Genomic DNA, 21,855 nt, shown 5'->3' with positions numbered 1-21,855 from the left:
ACTTTAAATCGTTTTTAGTATCTTTTGTTAGCAATTAGCACGATTAGCAAAGTTACTACTAAACCACAGAATCTGTGTGTATTCCCCAGAGCGGATGTCTTCAAAAGTTCCCTAAACAAAGGTTGAATTTTTTCCTGTGGATCATGATGCTGACACAGGGAATTGCTTTATTGCTTTATCTTCTTCATATTGCTCTTGTTTCTGTTTTTCACCCATTAATGTTTCAGCCACGGTATTCATGCACCCTTAAACAATGGCTCAATCAGTAAGAAGTTTATTTTTGGACACTATCCAACCAAATCATCCATTTAATTACCACATTGCTGAGCAGAATTTTACTATATCCTATGATCTGTCCAACGTTTATTTTTGTGCATTTGCTTCAGATTGGGTCTGAACTGTCAAATGTTTTGTATTCTGTGTCATGGTGGTGCTTTACATTGCCAATAATCTACAGAGACTGAATTATTAAGACTTCCAATCTAAAATGGACTGAAAGTCCAATTTTCCATGTCAGAGTATCTAGTTTTGTAGCAGGTCCTGATGACTTTATGAGCTGAACTGTGATATTGTTTTTGTGAAAAAAAAAAATGTCTTCAGCCCTCTGCTCACTAGATCAGACGTGTAGCTAGTGAAGCCAGCCCAGCCTTCAAATAAAAGCGCAATTGTTGTTAACAGAAATTGCTGAACTGTCATGATTTAGAGGTGATGAACCCAAATGAAAATCACATAACTCACATGCATTTTCAATATTTTTCTATTAGCTTATTTCTGTGTTCTTTGAGTTATTTTTCTGTCAGGAAGGTTTCTGAGGCAGGACGGTGAGCAGAGAAGTTTAATGAATGAAATGAAATCTTACAGCTGGGCATGACGCAGAAAACGGACACAGGATAGACTTGGCAAGATAAACGGTGTGAACTAAACCGATGGGTATATAAAATGTGTGATGCAGGTAAAAACAAAGAGACTGATTGGCATGAGCAGGTGGAATGAATGAAGCTGATTACAACTAAGCAGCGATGTTGGGGGAGATCTTACAGAAAAAAGCTCAAAGAATACAGAAATAAACAAGAAGAATACTGAAAAACATGAAGCCAAATGAAAGCCATAACAAATGGCTCTAAATCATGCCCAAAATGACACGCTGAAAGTTTTATAAAAGTGCACAGGTTAAAGCAGAATTGCTGTATGAAAAACAAGACTCCGTCTGAGTATGGATCCAGAGAGGGACCTCCGCCCTGAACAATGGCTCTACATGTTCCACGGCAGAAAGAGGTTGAAAGCTCAAAAGTCTAAAACAGCAACTTTACTCACTCCATCTAGCCTTCCTGTTATCTGCTGAAAATCTCGCCCTCTCTCTCTTGATTACCTGCAGGCTGAATGAAAAGGGGACATTACTCAAAACAAAATACAGTTTCCTTTTAAATAGCATCTCACCTGTGTCTCCAAACTGCAGGACATATCAAACTACACTCACCTGATTTCTATTTAAAAATAACCAGTAAATCCTGGTCCCAGGTTAAATCTAGTACATTTGTATTTTCATCCCAGGTAAAGTAATTGAACTGTTAGTTTTTTAATGTTTTAGTCGGTATGAGGTGCACATGGATGACAATATGTGTAAAGAAAGGACAATAATCAATAGTTATTGATTCTGGAAAAACAAAAATCATCCAGTAAAAATTCACATTTGAATAATAAAAACTTAAGAACTAACTGAAAGTTCCACAACTGTAGTAAATTATTTTTTAGATAGTTGGACTGGTAAGTGAGAGTCAGGGTTAAACTATAAAAAACATTAGTTGTGCTCAGATTCTGCTACAGTGATCTGCACTTTCATCACACACGTGCTGTAGCAGTACAAAGTTACACAGCTGATCACTACAATATGAGTCAGATATCTTTGACCCGTTCAGTCATCTGATGCGGTTCTGATTGATCCGTCTGCCAGTTGCTGTTACCCAAACTTAAGAGGTTCTGTGAGCAGCTGAAGATGTGCTCTGATGTCCTTGTTCAAGTCAAATAGTGATGATGATTTCTTTCGTTGCATTGCCTAAATGGAGTCCCTTTTAAACTTTTTGTTTCGGAGTAGCCTATAAGTTATTAGCCTTTGTATGTATATATATATATATATATATATATATATATATATATATATATATATATATATATATATATATATATATATATATATATATATATATATATCCTTTTCAAGTTTTGATGTGTTTTGTACAATTGTCTTGATGGAACGCTGAACATTGTGGAGATGTTCATCATCCCTTTGTCGATCCAGTCCCTCTGGCAGTGATACAGACCCTCTTCATTATACCACCGTCACCATGCTTGAGACCTGGCCTAGGACTTGACTTCTCCAGTCAGAACAATAGCTGTTCAGATGGAAAATTAAAAAAAACTAAATTTATATGTCATTATAACCTTTGAAGAGTCAAATGTCAAGTCAAGATAAACTTCATTGTCCCCAAGAGGGCAATTTGTTTAGCTTCCAGCATGAAAAAACAAAAAAAAAACAAGACAAAAAAAAAAGTTTATATCACAGTCAGAGTTCAAACATGACCTACTACAGTCTATGTGGGGCTACAGAGACAAAGCAAGGCCGACGCTAACAGGGACAAATTTGTTTTACACTTTATGTCTCTGCAAGGCAATGGCAGCAACCCGCAGTTATACGCTGTACGTCTTCTGCTAAAAAAATGTCTTTTTAAAAATGTCAGCCTTGATGTAACAGATATTGCTGAGCATTGATGTGGGAAAGGTAATAAGACTGTTCAGTTTAGAAATATGTCACCCTAAAATAATAATAATAAAAACTATCAAGACACATTCTCCTTCAAACATCTTAGGACCAGAGGAAATTAGTAAATGTTTGCAACTTAGACATGAAATATGTGTTGACCATCACGGCATCAGTTCTGAACTCGAATGAATGTAATAATCCTGTATAAAGTCATGTAATCATTTTGCATAGGTTTTTTGAATTTTTTTCTATATGTACATAAATATGTTTTTTAAAAAAAAAATCACAGGAATTGTTTTATTTCAAATCAAAAGCCCTGAAACACAGAGCCTGGTAAACAAACCATGCAAATCCTCCCCTGCATTCTCTACTTCTTGTTTTCTAATAAGTTGATCTCACACCACTTCTTAATGTGAACTGTATTAGCCATTGCAGTGATAAGGCAGTAATAATATAGTAATGCTCCGGTTGGAGTGCGTGCGCCGCTTGCTGTTTCCGAGCCCATCGTCAGGGGTCGTGCCTCCACTGGACATTCCGGCTCAATGGCAGGAGTTGCCTCTGTAAGCAAAACACGAAAACCTCGGCATGTTTAACGCAAAAAACGAACAAAAAAACAAACAAACACTAAGTTTAAACTAAAACAGCGAGAGATGTTGGGGATATAAATCTGAACTTCCAGCTTATATATAAAAAGCAGAGCGGGGACATGCGTATAATAAATAATAATAAGAAAACATCTCACGGACTCATTTCTATAATTAGACTTGACCAGTTGGGAGTTACTCGAACAGACGGGCAGCAATGAGCAAAATCTGGAAATCTGATGTTAGGCTTCGTAGTTCGGAGAGCTCCACCTCTGAGGGCGCACGGAGTGGGTGGTTTTCTGAGCACACAAGCTCGCGGGACTCGCACACACGCACGGAGATATTATGGACTGCAACCTGCTGCGTCCCTCCGCACTCTAGACGCTTCTTACCTGCAGGAGTCAGAGCGCCGCCGACACGTTGCTGTCATTAACCGTGGGAGGCGGAGGCGCTGGTTTCAGTAGGATGGCTTCTGGCAGCGGCGCAGCGCTCTTCGCTGAACGGTTCCCGCTGGCCGAGGAGTAGCGGGGCGCTCAGAATAAACCCCTCACATGGTGCGCTTTATCCAGGAGCGGCAAGCGGCGCTGCGGGGAGCAGAAATGAGAGCAGGAGCGGCACTTTTATGCGTCTTTTCCTTTAGTGGGTATTTCAAATGGCTTGACACGGGACTTCTGCCCTGCTTTTGATCAACAGCTTCGACCGATAAGCAGCGTCCTCGGCTGGACTTTGGTTAGCGTTGCGCGCACGTCGCGTTCGGATAGGCGACTGAAACCCCCAAGCCGGGCACCATAAACGGGACTGCGGAGAGCACCGCGGGGACGGCACCATGACCAGCTGCCTGCTTGCCTTGGTCGGAGTGTGGTGGAGCGCTCACTGCTGCACGTACGCGGCGGCCGGGAGTCACTACTCACTGGAGGGCAACGGCGAGGGGCAGCCGGGCTTCGTCCACCGGCGGCTGCGGACGCACGAAAAGAGGGAGATGCAGAAGGAGATCCTGTCCGTCCTGGGGCTGCCGCACAGACCGCGGCCGCATCTGTCCCACGGAAAGTACAACTCCGCTCCGCTCTTCATGCTGGACTTGTACAAAACTCTGTCGAGCGAGGAGAAGAGCCAAGTGGAAGGCGCGCTGGAGACGCATCGGACCGCGCCGGCGACCCAGAGCCCACCTCTGGCCACATATCAAGAAACGGCCTTTCTGAACGACGCGGATATGGTGATGAGCTTCGTTAATTTAGGTGAGTCGGATGGAGATGGCTTTATTTCTGCCTCGGGCGCGTATTTGTGGTTAAAACGTAAGAGGCATAAACTGTAAATTAAGGTGTACAATGTTCGGACATGACTCCAGAAGTGCGATTCAGGCCGACTATGTTACTCTATGAAACACTGCTGTCTTCTTGTCCACCTGTAGACCGAAAGTTTGGCTCTCCATCAGGGCGCACAGCTGACGCGCCATTACGCACGTTGGGTGAAATGGTTACTAACGGGGCGTTACGACGTCTTCTGAGCTCAGTTACGCGTAAAAATAAATAACCAGTCGTGTCATACATGTTTTTATTACTTTGCTAGGTGTCGGCTCACTTTATGTAGCCTATGGTATTTCATGAACGCAAGCCTCCATCATTTACTTTGGTCGATATAAAATTTAAAGAGACACGATTGCTCATTTGGGAAACCGCTTTATCTGAGTAGTCCATACTTTAATCAGCACTGAAAGCTGTAGTTCTTATTGTTGATGCTCATCCATTCTGCAATGGGATTGTGTCCTCTTATGAGATCCTTTAACCTTCTTTCATGGTAAGATTTGTCCCAGCTGAAGTCCGCCTTCTCCTTCTTTCTACATGAAGACACAGTTTCTCTTCACCCTCGCCTCCCCCCACTTGTTCTACTTCTCCACACTTTTTCCGTGATTTTTCGCTGCCTCTTGTACTCTCTTGTTCTTTATGTGGCTGTCCGCGGTGTCCAGGATGATTGTCAAGCTACACTAAGATCCATTTAAAGAATAAAACATCAGTGTGTTCAAAGCAGAGTTTACAGCTCATTGCCTCAATATCAGTTGTTTATATTCACTTATTTTAATTTATCAGGTAAAGCGGATCTCTTAAATAATTTTACATAGCTCTTTATCTCTGCTAATTTGGTAGATTATGGGTTCCTTCCAGCAAAGGAAAACCCACATTTCAGTTTCTAGAAAACACACACTAGACCAGTTTAAGAAAATGATTTTTTTCAATACAGAAATTGAAGTATGTGCATCTATAGTGCTTTCGATATTTGGGGCTGTATTGGAGGAATTACTGCCTAATTGTGGTCTGGCCTGGACGTGGCCGGCCTGCGACTCTGCTGAGGTGTTACGTTGGCCCAGGTTGCTTTACGGTTCTGAGCATTCTGGGGTCCTGTGTTGCTTGTCTTCCTCTGGACAGTGCTCCATAGCTTCTCTGTCCGGTAGAGGTCAGAACAGTTTGCTGGGCAGTCAAATAAAGCGGTACCGTTGTTATTAAACCACGTAATGATACTTTTAGCCGTGTGGGCAGATGCCAAGGATTTCGGTGATTGTGGAGATTCTCCTGGATGTTTCTGTGTTGGATTTGGAATCAAAAACTTCCCCGAATCGTTGGCACGCTCTTTGCAATCATCTCTAGGTCATGGTTGGCCATGGTGCCTATGCACCCCTTTCCACCACACTTTTTCCTTCCACTAAACTTTACATCAATATGCTGGGATACAGCAGTCTGAATAATCAGCTTTTCCCCCAATGACCTTTGGTGGCTTCATGGGTATGATATCCCTGCTATCACATCATCCATCCTTGCTACCTAATGTCCCCGATGTTACCTGAATTTACTCTACTGGGCCTCGTTGTATAGCGAGCTGTCCCACTGTGCGCGCACCGTAAAAGGGAGCAAATAACTCACTCATTTCCTATGCGGCGGGACAAATGAGCTTTGTATTGTTTCTGGGTAATTTATTGTTGCGTCCTCTCTCCGGGTAAGTTTGCCCTCCTCGGTTCACTTATGGGACTGAAATTCTGTGGTCAGTCTTGCAGTGCAATCCGCTCCGTGATGTGCGTTGTAAGCGGGAGAATAAAACCCAGGATCCTCAGCAAAACCATCAAACCGCCACCACTGGTATTTGTATATGAAGGCTTATTCCTGATCTTGACCTCCAGCGCTAAAACGCTGTGGGTTTTTCTGTGCGTAAATTGCGTCGCATTGTTTGTGTTTCCCCCTTCCAAGCAGATTGGTCTTTAATTAGCCCTCAGCATGATAAACAGGGACACTTTAATCATAACGAGTTTGGAACATGAAAGCTCAAAGCCCTTCCTTCCATTAGCAGCTCCAGTGTTTACTGGGAGACTCTAAACAGAGCTCTGGAAGATAAACAGAGGTCCTGCCAGAGTCACAGGCTAGTGGAAGAGGAGGCCTGAGACCAGATTGATTATCATTCTTTTTGGGAACAGAACGCATTGTCATGGTTTTGGCCATCAGAGCAGCGGGAATCCATCACCACCCCCGAATTATGTTTTAGTTTCTCTGCTGGCTTTGGCTCCTCGCGGGACCGGGAGTTCTAAAAATGTTTTCCTCCTAACCTGCGTGGACCATAAATAGCCCCTCTCTATTCTCCCCGTGATGAGGAGAATTAGGATGAAGTCCCGGGGCCGACGTCCAAAACCCTTCTCTACTTATTGGTCCTCTGAGTGTTGGTGTTGCAACAGGCTGTGATGAAAACCAGATATCCAGAAAAGATGGAGGCCGTCGTTTTTTTTTTTCTGGTCTCGCGTATCGAATCCCCCCTCTTTGGGCTTCTGTAGGGGTGGTGGTGGTGGTGTTGGGGGGGGGGTGGTGGTGGTGGCAGTGTGGTGTTTGTGTGTCTGTGGTTTTGTTCTTCCTCTGTTGTGCAGGTTTTGGTTTATACTCCTGTGCCGTTGCACATCTGGCTCCCCGCTTTGATTAATCACGTCCTGTGCATCTTTTGACAATTCCCTCAGATTTCTGCGGTGACCTGGGGGATTAGGTTGCCATCTCCTCCAGCCGTACACAGAGTCCTGACCGCCCTGGAGGAGGGACGGCTTCCTCTCCGAATGTGATTGTAATTAATGTCGAACAGGCCAAGGCCTTCCATCTGCTTTGCAAATAAAGCTGTGCACGACTACTGTGTGTCATTGCCGTCCCGATTAGATTTTAATGTGTCTTTCTCGTTCGGTCGAACGGCGCGCTCGCTGTGGGGCGCCGTACGTAGCCGCTGAAGGAGGAGGCCCGAAACACTTCTGGGTGGTCCTTGTTATTGTCCAAAAATCTGGATATCATGTGTGGCCAGAGCGAAACTACAAATTAGAATTAAGATAAATGAAAGGAAGAAAAGTGAAGGGGCCAAACAATCCGTCTGAACTGGTTTGAGAAATGGGGAGCAAGATTAAGAGACACACGCAAGAGGAGCTGCTTGTCTGGCGAGTGCTGCTGGGCGAAAGATACTGTAACAAGCGGGCCAGTCCTGGCCAAGCAGAAAACATGGGAGTGGGTGTGCTTACGCTGATTTTAAGGAGTTAATATCTAAACTTCACTGGATAAGTTTATTGGTGTCGCCATGTAGTGTAAATCCTGGTTAGTTGGTTGGCTAGTCTGAAGGGGGGGGGGGACTTCTGCCATCCTTAAGATACTCCGTTCTCTTGGCTGATGCAAATGCTATTCTATGAACCTTTAAGCCGTCATCACGTTTTAATTGGGCAGGTTATTTAAAGAGAAGTCAATGATTTATTTTAAACAGGGAGTGACTGTGGCACCAGTAATCGTCCCGCATGAAGCTGGGAGGAGCTGTAAACAAAGCAGAAAAGGTTACAGTGGTTTAAATTCTGTACATTTCTATCCTACCTTACTTTTTGATCACAGTTACTCTGACTAAAGTCCAGACATGTTTAGTTTGTGTTTCCCCGAGGAATATCATTTGTGGCGAAACACCTCCGACCTTCTTGTCCCGTCCAAATAGTCGTCGGCTATTTGAACATAACCACCTAGCGCCAACATGAAAATGGCTTAAGTGTTCGTGTAACAGTGTTAGTATAAGACAGGTGATCATCAGCTGATATAACATTTACCGTTGTAGTCGTTTTAAGACAGCAGAAATATTCCTTGGTCTCGGTCCCGCTTAGACTTAACGTTGGTTTTTAGCCTGCTGGATAAATATAGACGCCAAGAGAGTTAGCTCCTGCAGATAAGATATTAATGTTGTTCCTGTTGGATTTTCTGTAAGATTGATTATGGGGACGATTTCTTGTGTTCCTGCCATCAGGGGTTAATTTTTTTTTTTTTGGTTACCAGCAGACAGGAAGACCGAAAGTGCTCCTCTCTCTTTGTCACTTTGTCAGGTGGTAATGATAACTCAGAACTGAATGCCTTTCTGTTCTTTCCATCGCTGACTGCTTTCTCAGACTGCAACGGAAAATTGCCTTTTCAAAATAAACGGTCAAACAAAAAGTGAAAGAGGATCTAAAAGCATAGACGATTACCAATCAATGTCAAATGAATTTAGATGATCATATTATTGCAGCTGCATTGCTGCAGGATCGCCTAAACAATACAGGAACAGCTAGACGCACTCGTTTCTACTTTGTAGGATGAAGGTGCGGTTGTGATTACGTTTCGCCATTTAAGGTGCAAAAGTAGAGACATTGGTTTATCCGTATCTGCTCTTGCAGACAACTTGAGAAGAATGCTGACATGAATGTTGCACATTTAATCTGTGGAATTCGTTATGGGTAATAGGAATAAAGTGGGTAACTTTTTAACAGAATTTCACCAAAAAGACCTGAGCTACCCCTTTAAACCCTCAGTTCACCTGCCAACATTAGCATCTTGTGCTTGTTCAGCGGTACAAATGTGACTTTTAAGTGTCTTACATCAAATAAGACGGTAGCCATGGTTTAAGTTTAGCCTGAGCTGATGTTTATCACAGCCAGCTGAGGTTGTCACAAAGACAGACAGCTAATTTTCTGAAGATACCCTCCTGGGGCACCAGCAGATTTTCAGTCTTAAATGAACTGTCTGCACACCTCTTTATGTCCTCTCTGCTTGTTTCACGTAGGCCTGCTGTTCAGTCATCCATTCTCCTTTGCCGTCATCGCTTTTTAAGAATCACCCATGAAAAAAAAGACAGGGAAGGAGGAAAAAAAAAAAAAGTCGAACAAGTTATGGAAAACTTCGAATTGGGTCAGCAGAAACACATTTTCCAGCTCCATCTTCATCCTCATTCCTAGAATAGCACATACATCACTGTTTGCCTTGCGGACGTCCCGCTTTCCACTGAGGTCCGAGTGACACTGGACTACATGAGTCACGCAGCTGTAAACGCGTCCTTAAGGAAAGAAAAGGACCGGTCTCTCCTGGCTATTGTTTGAAATAGCTTTCACTCGTGAGCTGTGGATTTTTTTTTTTTTTGGCCCGGTGTAGTTCTGCTCCTGTTCTGAAAATAGGAAGCGGGAGACGTGTTGTAATGTTCGCTGTTGCTCGATTTTAAGTTGAGGGGGAAAAATAAATAAATAAATCTGTCAACATCAATCATGTATTTTCACGAGAAGACTGATTTAGATATCCTTTTCATAAAACAGAACATTTTCTTCAAACCAAGTCCTTATAATCCTGTACTACCAATGCATGAAGAGTTTAGGTATGTTGGTTATCCATCCATCCATCGTCTATACAGCCTTATTCACGCAGTGGGGGGGCTGGTGCCTATCTCCAGCGGTCATTGAGCGCCACGCGGTTTATAATCCAACCCTGCTTTGAACTTCTCCACAACTTCCTTCCTTCCTGAGCGGTCCGCTGTGCTCCTCGGTCTTCGTGCCGCTTGTTCTCTAGCGAACTCTCTGAGGCCTTCAGGGAACGGCCGGATTTCTGCTGAGATGGACTCAACCTGCTGGTTAGGGGGACTTCTCAAGACACCAGGTTCCCTTGGTTTCACGTATCTAGAGCATTTACAAAAACGTCTGTTTTTGTAAAGGAATTTGGCGAAAGCCACGTATACTTCAACATGGCTACTTTGTGACGCTCTGTTATCTAAATGTCCTTCAAACCCGTAGAAATGTTGGCTCTTTTCTAAATCTTTCCTCTTTTATCTTTTCAGACCTGATTGTATTCCCGTTTGATTTGTCGAGGGCGAAGGTCAAATCTAGACACGCATAAAAGACTTTGGACTTCATGCTTTAGTCCTGAATTGTTTTTTGTGTTGTTTCTGAAAGGGTCGCATTGAATGGATCTGAGTGTCTCGTAAAGGAAGCTGAGGTGACATTTGTCATAAATGAGTTTTAAAGCATTTAGGGGAGCCTCTCTGATGGATTTGAAAATTAAAATTTGAACCAAATGATTTCTAGATTCCAAGTACAGTTGGGATTTGAAAAGAAGTAACAGAGATACTGTCGCACACACCGTCTTCTGGCTGCTTATGATAAACCCAAACCTGGCATGAAGATGGTTTTTACTTCCCTGTTTAGGGGCTTTAAAGTTCCCTCCACTCAGTGTCTAGAGAGACGACTTTCATGTCTTTTGTCTGCGGCAAATGTTCAGGAGTGATTTTATACTTTTGTGCTCTCGTCTGTCATCGCGTGGAGCTCCATTTTCTCCTTTCTCTGTCTCGTTTCAGTCCCTGCACACCTCATTGCGTGGCTATAGCCGAGCTGTCACTGGCCCTCTGGCCTAAGTCAACAACAGCTTTCTTCCTACCTACCTCCCAAACTTTAAAGGCAAACAACTCCGAAGGCTTAGGAGAGATTAGCCACGTCCCAGCAGCGCCGGCCTCATTCAGAAACCAAGTACCCTTATTAGATGGCTGTTTTTTTTTTCTTTCTTTTCTTGCTTGTCTTGTGATGCCTGGCTGCGTTTCTCAGCGTCTAAGCCCAGGTAAGCCACTTCCTTTGCAGCGAAACGTGTCCCAAAGCCCCGGCATGATCAAATAATTAGCTGCCTTTGACCAAAGAGTCGATTGTTTGAAACAGAACGAAGCTTTGGAAAGTTTTCTCTAAATCGTTTTCAAAAATCTCTTCCTGCAAGGCCTCAGAGAGCAGAACAGAGGACCACCCATCGTTTCACCTCCGCGCTGAGAAAGGCTCCAGGCTGAAAGGAATTCAGGATATTTTACAGCGGGCCGAGGGGATCTTTACGGACGCGTAAACTTGGCTCCTCCAGCGTCTCTGCGAGGGGGAAAAAGTCAAATTAACAAACTGCAAAACCGCTGTTTGTTTTTTAACTGTTTACACTGTCAGATATTTCACCGCAGCTTCAGAATCCACTCGAACCCGCTGAGATATTGAGGAACGGCCCAAGATATACAAATAATTCGGCTTATTGAGTTTCAGGGTTTTAAAGCTCTTCCCATTTCTCGTGTTTGGATTGTGCCGGTTTGTCAGACTCTCTGGCGAAAAAAAAACACACACAAGCTGCCCCCAGAAACAAACAGGGCCGATGTAGGAAAGTTCTCTGGTTAACCAGATTATGTCTTTTCCAGTCGGCCTGCGTGTTTCTCAGAAGGGATGGAGTGTTGAAAAATGACTCTGTTGTCCAGCCGCTCACTATGACTCTTATTTTTTCACTACGCTGTCTCCGAGCTGTAAAAATAATTAAAAAAAAAGATCGTATATGACTTTAAAGTCCCCCCCACCGCACTAACGCCCCACCACGTACACACGTCCCTCCTGCCCCCTTGATCCCGATCCTATCGCTCCCTCTTACGCCATAACTCTCCAACTTGACGAGATGGCGGCTGAGATTGGGACTAAGTGCAGAGATTACGCGCCTCTCGGCCCTATTCCTCCCGCCGCCCGGCTCTTCTCCACCCATCAGTTCCCACGTCTTCGCTGGGTACGGTTCCAGGCCAGAGCGATAGCGGCGTGGGATGGAGGAGTGTGACCAGATAAGGAGGTGAAGTGCAGCTCACTCCTGGCTGGTAACGATCCACTGAGCAGGGCTGATAACCCCGGAGGAACATCAGATTAGGAGCTGCTGCTCCCATTTATCACCTCGGGCTGCAGGCGCTCAGGAATTTGCTCTTTTTCCTTCAGCTTTAAGCTTCTAGCTTCACTTGCTGCTGCTTTAGTTGGTTCCTCTGCATCTCTTTAACATGTTTTACTGCTTCTCCTTGAACTACTCCTGCAGCTGGGATTGGGCTTGCTTCAGTGCGTGTTGACTGCTTGTTTTGTTTCACTCGCAGACTTAAATGTGTTTAAATATGACTTTATGTCAGAGATCAACACAAAATGCCGCGTAACTGTGGCGCGGAGGGAAGTTATGCATTAAATGCCAATCTGAAAGGTGTGGCTTGCATTTACAGGCACTCCTGAGTAGCAATTGGTTGTGTTCAACTTTAGATCAAAAGGGGGCTTATATACAAATGCTTTAATAATCATCTTTGCAAAACAACTTCAACACAAAATGGGTTTTTTTTCACATGAAATCCACATAAAACACACCGGCGCTTGTAAGTTGTAACTTGACACAATGTGACAAAGTTGTGCGAGGCTCCGCAGCTCCTCAAAAACAGGCAGAAGCAGCGAGGCAGAAGCAGCGAGGAAGAATGCGCGCGCCTCCGCTCCGGCCCCGGCTATCTCCTCCTAAAAGGGTTTTTAAACTGTCAGCCTTTGTGTCGTGTTTACCGTCTTCAAGGAGCCCACACAGAAGAGATCATTAGGCAGGGATTGGTGTTTGTACTTGAGTTGTCTTTGTTTGCATTCAGGAGACAGAAAAAGAGGCAAGAATCCCAAGAGGCAAAAGAAGAAAAGAAAAAAAAAAAACACACTCAGTGTTTTGTGTGTAAATGTCCTTTTATTCGCTTCTCAGCAAGTTTATCTTACAGATTGTATTTTTGCCCTTATGATTCGTTCTTGGGTCTTGGGGCCCAACCTGTTAAAATCTGTAAAGCGTATCTGTCGTATACCGAGCAAACAAACAGGTTAGGATAAGAGAAGCTAAACTCTGTTTCTGCTGCAAGGAAACTGAGCGAAGTTTGTGTTTGCAGAGCTGATGTGTTTTGGGTTCTTGGCGGTGGAGACACAAACAGCCAAAGACAGGCCGGTGCATGCCTAAGCTGCTGATGCTGCTCTTTTACGTGATGCACCTTAACGCCTCACGCCAGGACGTTTCGTCGCACACTTCCTGTTCTTTGCCACTGTTTCTCTTGGTTTCAGAGTATTTTGCCTCCGGCCTTGACTCCGTGTTTTGTGTCATCTTTTGGAGATTTGAAGGAGTAAATCATGTTGCAATGAAAAACACATTAAGCTCGTTTCAATGTTGCTAAGTTGGAAAACCAAAAAAAGCCATAAAAAGCAAAGTACTCGCTGTGATTCTCTTATTTCATTGTTTCGTTTTTTTTTCTTTTTTTTCTCCCTAACGCACTCCTCAGCTGTGATTATGTGAGACATTAGGTGTTGTTTTCTACTCAGCGCTGCTGGTATGCCTCTGGAATGTCAGAGCCGACAAAGGTTGTGAACCGCTGACCCGCTGAACTCCATCAAGTGTGTCCTTGGGTGCCCGGTAAAGCCATCCATTATCATAATAACCCTGCGCGTCCCGCGGCCCGACAGGAACGGCGTAAACGTCACGTCGGCTATTCCTGCCGTCGCGTTCTTCTGTGAAGCCGGCGGGACGCACCGCAAGGATTTAACTCAGATCAATGAAAGAGGGAAAAGGGAGACGGCGAAAGAAGAATAAGAAGAAGTGAAAGGAAAACAGATGGAGTCAAAGAATGCTCCGAGGGTGAGAAAGTTGACAGCAGATATGATTGAAAGTCTCTGGTGACCTTGAATGGGCACAAGCTTTATTTTGAGGGTGTTTGTGTGTTTGTTCTAAGGGTTACATAAACACATTTATGAGAACACGCATGTTTTTGTGTTTGCAGATGTGCAGAGACGTAAGACCTGAACGGGTCAGGGGGAGATTTCTTCAAAGACTGAGTCCTTCATTTCTATTATGCAAAAGTATTCATACCCGGCCGGCACTTTTTCACCATCCTGTCGTGTCACAACCACAAACTTATATGTACTTTAAACAGATTTTATGAGATAGACCAGGACAACGTGGTGCATAACTGTAAACTGGTAGAATAACGATCTAAAATGGTGACACGCATGTTCGCAGCTCTCATGGATCAATACTTTGCAGACTTTCAGTTACAGCTGCAAGTCTTTTGGGGGACGTTGTTTCCTGTTTTTCTCATAGAAAGTACAATCAGACTGAATGGAGAGTGTTTGTGAACAGTAATTTCCACTATTTACACAGATGCTTAATTCATTTTAGATCCGGACGGGCTGCATATTTAGGGTCATTTTCTTGCTGGAAGATGAACCTTTGCCCCAGTTTTAAATCTTTTGCAGCTTCTAACAGGATTTCTTCCAGAATTGTCTTCCATTTAGCTGCATCCATCCCATCAGTGCTGACCAGCTGGTTAACCATAGCATGATGCTGCCACTACCGTGTAAGGTAATCTGCAGCTTTGCATGCAGCCTGTCTCTCTGGTTGACGCCCTCCCTGCCCAGCCTGACACTTTAAGTGGACGGCCATGTCTTTAAGGTTTGTAGTTGCTCTCTTTCAGCTAATGGATTGAACAGTGTTTCACCGCACGTTCAAGGAAACAGACTATTGTTTGATCATCTAACCCTGCTTTGAACCTCAGAATAGACGGAGTAATACTGAAATCGCATCTCGTGCAAGATTGACTCTAATTTGCTAATTAGGCGACTCCCAAAGGCGATGGCTATCACTGCATTTTATTTTTTAGGCATCTGATTTAAGGCGGCTTAATGCAAAATCGTGGCCGCACTTTCAGGTTTTTATTTGTAAAAAAAATATTAAAAAAATTATGGAAAACCATTTTTTTATCCTTCAGAAAAAAATATGCACTACTACCATCCATCCATCCATCCATCCATCCATCCATCCATCCACAGCTGTAGCTCCTTGCCCACTAATAAGGCCGAGCCCCAGGGGAACAAAGCTCAAGAGCGAGGCGCTCACCGGGCTTCAGGAGGGAGCACCAGTTTCTCTAATTCCCGTGAAGTTTGCCTCATATCATCTGAATCGTTGAAATCCTTTAATCGCTCTTAGTCTGACTCCTGCAGGCCAGGGATCGTGGCAGGACCCTAACTGGAGTTAAAACTCCAGACAGTATAGTCCTCAGGATCACAGGAGTCCACAAAACCTCCACCGTGTTAAGGTAGCGATTCAATGCCACCTAACATATCATTAAAACCACTGAAGTGGTATAAATGCATTTGCTAGGCACTGTGGCAACCAGTAAATATAGTTCTACTTTTTATTTTGATTGTTTGCTCCCTTTACTATCTGGTATAAAAACTGAACCTATAAAGTCTTTTAACCAGTGAGCGATACGGTCAATATTACTGCTTTCCTATTCAAGGCCTGACACATTTTGTCCGTAAATTCAACAAATCATAATTTTTCTTTTCCTTTAAATCACTCAGTCTTAACACCAAATTTTGACTGTGGGGATATGGAGGAGTTTGTTTTTGTTTCTGATTTGTTGACGTTACTCAAGGTTGCCAGAAGTGCAGATCCCTAGAGACCAAAGAGCTCCCAGCTGGAGGATTATGTGCTGAAGCCTCTCTAGATGCTTATCAAAATGTTGTCAAATACTAAAAGCTTTATTGCATCAAGACAAACGGCTCAACTTGTACGCGATAGCAGAAGATGATGTTGGACGCGGTGGATGGTGTCAGACGAGGGAACGTCTGCAAGGCGTTTTTTTTTTGATGCGCTGCTGGAGTCGAGCTGAATTTCAGTTATTTCTCTGTCTCTCTGGATAATTATCATTTACCAGAAAATAAATACAGATGGCAGCACTGAAGACAGCTTGAAAGATGGTTGTAAATAACTAGCATTAAACTCAATTTGCGGGTTATCTTATGTAAACAAAAAAAAAAGACATGGCTAAAAAGATGTGCCTCTTTTTGTTAAATGTAGAAACTGAAAGCTCATGTAAGACAAAAAAATAAAATAAAATGAGGGTGCAACATTTGAGTTTGCTGGTTTACCTGACATGGCGACGTGAGTTTGCCCGTTAAAACACAGCAGGGATGGAGACACAAAGTAGAAAAACAAAACAGTTATTTTGCAGCACGCCAGGGTGGAGTTTTCCCACACGAATGGGATCAAGGGTTAGGGAATGAATGCGGCCAATTACTCATTCAAGTCCTTACTTGAAGACAGATACAAGAGTGGGTCGCAGTGCTTATGTCTGCGCTGAGTACGCTACAGAGGTTTGTTGGACAACACCGTCCTTTGGAGGAGTCTTCCTCACAGCGCAGGCAGACAGGCGAACCCTTCGGCCCTTGGTGATGTTCCCAAGCTGGCCGGCTCTCTGAAGAGGAATTGCCTGAAACAACAAGCGGGGGGTCCGCAGTGAGAAAAAAAAAAAAAGGGCCCGACGCGAGTGCAAACGCTCCTGACCCTCCGGAGCAAGTAGCCGCCCTTCACTGCAATGCCGCCCCTGACAAATTTATGAGCCCTCGGCTGACCCGCGGGCGGACTTTGCCGGCCGGATCCTGACAGGAAAACGGTCAGATGGAGGGAGGCGTCTGAAATACCTTGCAAAAAGATTCACTTTCCTCCAATGTTTTCACATTTTGCCCCACCACAACTGCTTCCTTGAATGCGTTTTATGTGAAGGATTAAAAGAAACACGTTGGCATCACCTGGAGATGCTTATTTCACGCTGGTCGGAGTCGATGGGGAGATGAAGGGAGCCAGACGCAGGGCAGTCTGGGAAGAAAACCTGAGGCCGGAGCAGAGGCTCTTCCCTAAACCTTAAACCACAGCCACTAGGGAGCGGTTTAGATCAAAGGATATTCTTGCGTTAGAATGGCCTAGTCAAAGCCCAGACCCAAATCTAACTCAGAATCTGAGCGATGACCTGAAAATAGACGTTTGAAGATGCTCTCCATGCAATCTGCCTGAGCTTGAGCAAAGGAGAGAATTTCCCTCTCTGGATGTGCAGAGCTGGAAAATACCCCCCCCCCCAAAAACATTTGCAGCTGTAAAAAGGTGGATCTGCATAATTCTGACTCATTGGGGCTGAATACAAATGTTTTGAAAACCGCACGGCATTTTCCTTTTGGTTTACGATCGTGCACAGCTTTGTGTTCGCCTGCCACACACAAACTTTGCAGCCCTGATCCTCGCAGGGAAACGGTCCAATCAATGGAGCATAAATAGTTTGGCATAGACCTGCATCAGCGGGTCAGGAGAAAGGATCACATCCTGTGTCAGCTGCAGTTTAAGCCAGCGGTGCCCAGAGTCAGTCATCACACCTTAACAAAAAAGAGCCGGTCGTTAGCAGGATTCTGCAGAACGTGGTTACAAGCTGAGGATGGATTCAGCCATTTAAATCGGCTGTGTGAGACTTATAAAAAAAACAGGCAAGCAGCCCTTCAGGACTAGAGGTGGACAGCCCTGATGCAAGACCTTTAACGATTATTGTGAAAAATTATGATGATAGCTAAGGGAAATGGATGGATTCAAACTGTAAACCGAAGAAGCTGCAGAAATGAGCAGCCGGCTTGTTTTCCTCCTGGTTTGCTGGGCATTAGACGTCTAAGGGTGCAACTCTTCAGCCGAGGCACGTCACCGACTTATCTGCGTCCACTCCCAGCGCCACGAGCCTGTTTGGATAAAAGGATCTTATCGCTGAGGATGTGCAGGGGAAACTCTGCCCAGTCCTTCCTCCCGTACGGACGCTCTCCACACCTCTGCGCGGCCGGTCTCCTAGAGACGTTATCAGGCAGCGTTCAAAGGTCCAATATGAATCTTGCCTCAGGAGGAAGTCTCTCGCCCGCTGTTCTGCGCGGCGTAGCGAGTGGAACATGCAGAGAGTCGCACACGCGGTGCAACTCTCTGCTTAAAAAGAAATGCTCGCGTATCAGTATCTAATCATTATTTATTTATTTATCTCTGGAAAATGAACCTTGTTTTACTCATTTAACAAGATGCAAGAAAAGTATGTATTCTGAGAAAATACTGCTTCCTGTGGTGGAAGCTTTGGTGAGACTCCTCTTGCCTCCATGCAGCCGTTTCAGTGACCGTGGCTCTAGTGTAAAAGCGCTGGAGTGACAATAGAAACTGAGTTCAGTCTGTTTATCAGTCACCATCCACCAGTTTCTGACAGCAGTCTGAGGAAAACTTGCTTCCAGTCACGCCGCTGCACCGCAGTGAGACCTGGGCCCTTCATAAACACAGAAAGCTGCTGTGAATTTCTATAACCGACCTCTGCCTCCCGGCGACATTCAAAAGTCTGACTGGATTACTGAAGGTAACAAGGAGATGTTTTACCTTTTCCACCTGCTGGTTCCGTTGTTGTAATTAATGAAGGACCAGGATCAACCTGCACTGTTGCCTAATAATGATAATTTAATAATTGAACTTTATTGATCTCACAATGGAGAAATTCACTTCTGCATCTTAACCCATCCCCCAGTGGGCTGCCACTGTGCACGCCTGGGGAGGAATTGGGGGTTAAGGTTCTTGCTCAGGGACCCAGAGTGGCAGCTTGTGGGAGTTGAACTCAGAACCTCTGGGACCGAAGCTCTGTGCTCTAACCACTAGGCCACCACTCACTAAATCCTTAATTGTTATTTTTTTTTAAAACAAAGTAACAAGACAGGATTTATTAATTTGTTTCTCTAAAAACAAACAAAAACATAACCAAGTAACTAAACCTATAATTAGCTGCTATCCTATAAAGTAGGTATTACAATGTTTTCCCATTTTCTAAGGGCGGCACTTAGAAGATGGTGCAAAAGACTGACTCCCGTTCAAATTTACCCTCTTTTTGGTAGATTTATATTTAAAATGTAGAATGCCTTGCAAAAGTATTCATACCCCAGGAGCCTTTTTTCACACTTAAAGTTAAAACCACAGACATCAATGCATGTCTTTTGAATTTTATATAATAGAGCAACACTAAGCGATAACCGTGGAACAAGTGTGTAGTTAACACACCCAGTCAATACTTTGTAGAGCCACGTTTTGCTTGAATTTGAGCTAAAAATGTTTTGGACAAAGTCTCGGCCAGCTTCGCTGAACTTGGTCTTTGCAGAACAGCTTATTCTCCAGACTGAAGTCTGAACCGGTCTAATAAATGAAAATGCTTTGATCGAAGCACCTCATTGTAGTTCAGGCTTTACGTTGAGGGTCTCTGTCCTGGAAGGCGAACCTCCACCCATGTCTCAAGTGTTATGCATCCTCCACAAGGTTTTCTTCCAGGTATTTAGGCTCCATCGGTTTCCCACCAGCTCTGGTCAGCTTCAGATTTGTCGAGTGCGTGATTAATAATTGCTTTGTCGTTACTTTGAACTTCATTACAACTTTATCCCTGGCCTGTCTGGATTGCTCCATGGCGTTCATGACTCTGTTCTGTAATGATCTCTAAAAAACCCTCTGAAGCATTCACAGAATAGCCGAATAGTTACCAGGATTACATTTCACTATTTATTATGCAGGTAGGTGAATTTTGAAGGTAAATGGTTGCAGTGGATTTTATTTAGGGCGGTCAGAGTAAAGAGGGATGGCTGGCTATGCATTGCCTTGTGTTTGTCTTGCACAAAATCCCCGAAAAGGTGCTAAAAGGATGGAGGCGCAGGAATGCTTTTCAAGGCGCTGTAACTGATGGTCTCCCACAAAGTCTCCCCCGTTATCCTGCAGCCATGTACGTCCGTTTAAAGAGGCGGTCCAGATGTACATTGTTTGCTTTCTGGAAACCCCGTATGGCAACGGCCCCGAATTCCTCTGGCCTCTACACTTTCATCTCACCGGCATTGTTCAGACGCTGCAGACAGAAGTATTATTAGAAACTTTGATTATTTTCCTCCTGAATTTCCTCAAGGCCCACCTGCGTTTTGGATATCCAGGTATCTGGTTACCGTCGCTGTTTTTGGAGCTGAGCCCACGTGTAAAACAAGCAGTCGGCCTTACATGTAAGTCGGCCCGATGTTAGTCACCGCGGGCGGGGGGCCGGCCCGCGGTGATTTATCAGCGGATCACATGCTCAGCCTCTAAAGCCGGCGAAATGCGTTGTGGTCAACGCAGACTTTCCAGAGGGAATCACACTGAGGTCCAACTGTCTCGAAGACGGAGAGGGTGGAGGTGAAAGAAATGCAGAGGTGAAGATTGGGGGGGGGGGGGATGTACATTCAGAGGGGTATAGAAATAGTGTGTGGAGAGGAAGAGGTGTTCACGGAGAGAGCAAAAAAACAGCCCTACGGAGCGAGCCGGCCGTCTACCTTGCGGCTCTGGAATGCAACGGCACTTTTATTTTGACTTCTCCTTTGGAAACAGCTGTGTTTCCCTTTTTCAAAGATATTTTTTCCTTATTTATCCGATCCCTCAGGAGAGATTCATCTCGCAGCCCTGACACCGGCTTCCTCCTTTAAATCTAGGACCAAACCAGCCTATCTCCGACGCGCAAACACACACACACACACACACACACACACACACACACACACACACACACACACACACACACACACACACACACACACAGACACACACACACACACACACCTGCTGCCGATGACCAGACGGTAACCACTAAAGCAGGCCTCTGTGGATCCTGTCCCGCTGCTCCCTCAGACGCGCACCGTCGGCACGCATGGCCGACCGGGGTACAAACAGCTCCCCCATCAATCAGCATTAAAATAGGAAATATGCGGAGTTTACGAGACGGCTGTCACGCAAACACATCCCTGTGTGAGTCTTCCACGAGTCAAGTCAATAAAACGGGGGGGGAATTTTTTTAAGGCATCGTCTCTGTTTGCATAAATATCTGGAGTCTGGAAAAATCCAAAGCTAGGGTTGGTACCTGGAAAACCCACAACAGTGCCTCTCTGTTCCCTGAGAATGACGGCTGCTTTTTTTTTTCAAAGGCTTGAGGGAGGCCTGGGATCATAATCCCATTGAAAGGCTTTCGGTAGTCATAATCAAATAGCAAAGTTGGAGATACTCTTGTTGCAATGGAACAAAATCTGTGCTTTTTTTTTTTTTTTTCCCCCCCTCCAGCGATCGGACTTCCTGTTGGCGTAGTCGGTGAATCCCCAAGAAAATATGTTCAACTGTTCATTCGGAGACTTCATTTTGTGCACAAACAGCATTTAAAGGTCTCTTTATCCGCTCGAGTCGGAGACAGATTTGTAGTGTCATCGTATTTTTTCGGAGACAGTTGCGGGAAGCGCACGAACACCGGCACCAGACGGCTCAAAGCCTTTTACTGTGCGGCTTGTCTGACTGACTTTAGGCGGCGCATCTTTTAGATGTTCACAGGTCTCCTGCGCTGACCTAAAAATAGCACGGGGACATGATTTAACGTTTCCCTGGTCTGATGAGCGTGGAAAAGAAAATGATGAAAAAAAACTTGTTGTTTTTCTGAGACCTTAATCCCATCATTTAATATTTGCAGTGGATCCAACCGGTCCTCTCTCTCCTTCCGTCCGTCCATCAGTTTTTTCATGCATCTTTCATCGGTTTG

At 44.5% G+C, this 21,855-nt stretch overlaps 1 protein-coding gene across 1 annotated transcript in view; it reads left to right on the top strand.

Moving 5' to 3' along the window:
• The first annotated feature begins 3,579 nt into the window (after positions 1–3,579).
• Positions 3,580–21,855, top strand: part of bmp6 (bone morphogenetic protein 6) — a 69,758-nt gene continuing 51,482 nt past the window's right edge. The window contains exon 1 of the mRNA XM_036124873.1: positions 3,580–4,577. Coding sequence (XP_035980766.1) covers positions 4,169–4,577 — 409 coding nt within the window. The 5' untranslated portion in view covers positions 3,580–4,168. The remainder of the gene's footprint in view (positions 4,578–21,855) is intronic.

The sequence above is a fragment of the Fundulus heteroclitus genome, chromosome 21 (genome assembly GCF_011125445.2).
Source record: "Fundulus heteroclitus isolate FHET01 chromosome 21, MU-UCD_Fhet_4.1, whole genome shotgun sequence".
Lineage (NCBI taxonomy): Eukaryota > Metazoa > Chordata > Actinopteri > Cyprinodontiformes > Fundulidae > Fundulus > Fundulus heteroclitus.
Note: the sequence above shows the minus strand (reverse complement) of the source record. Positions and strands in the feature narration are given on the sequence as shown.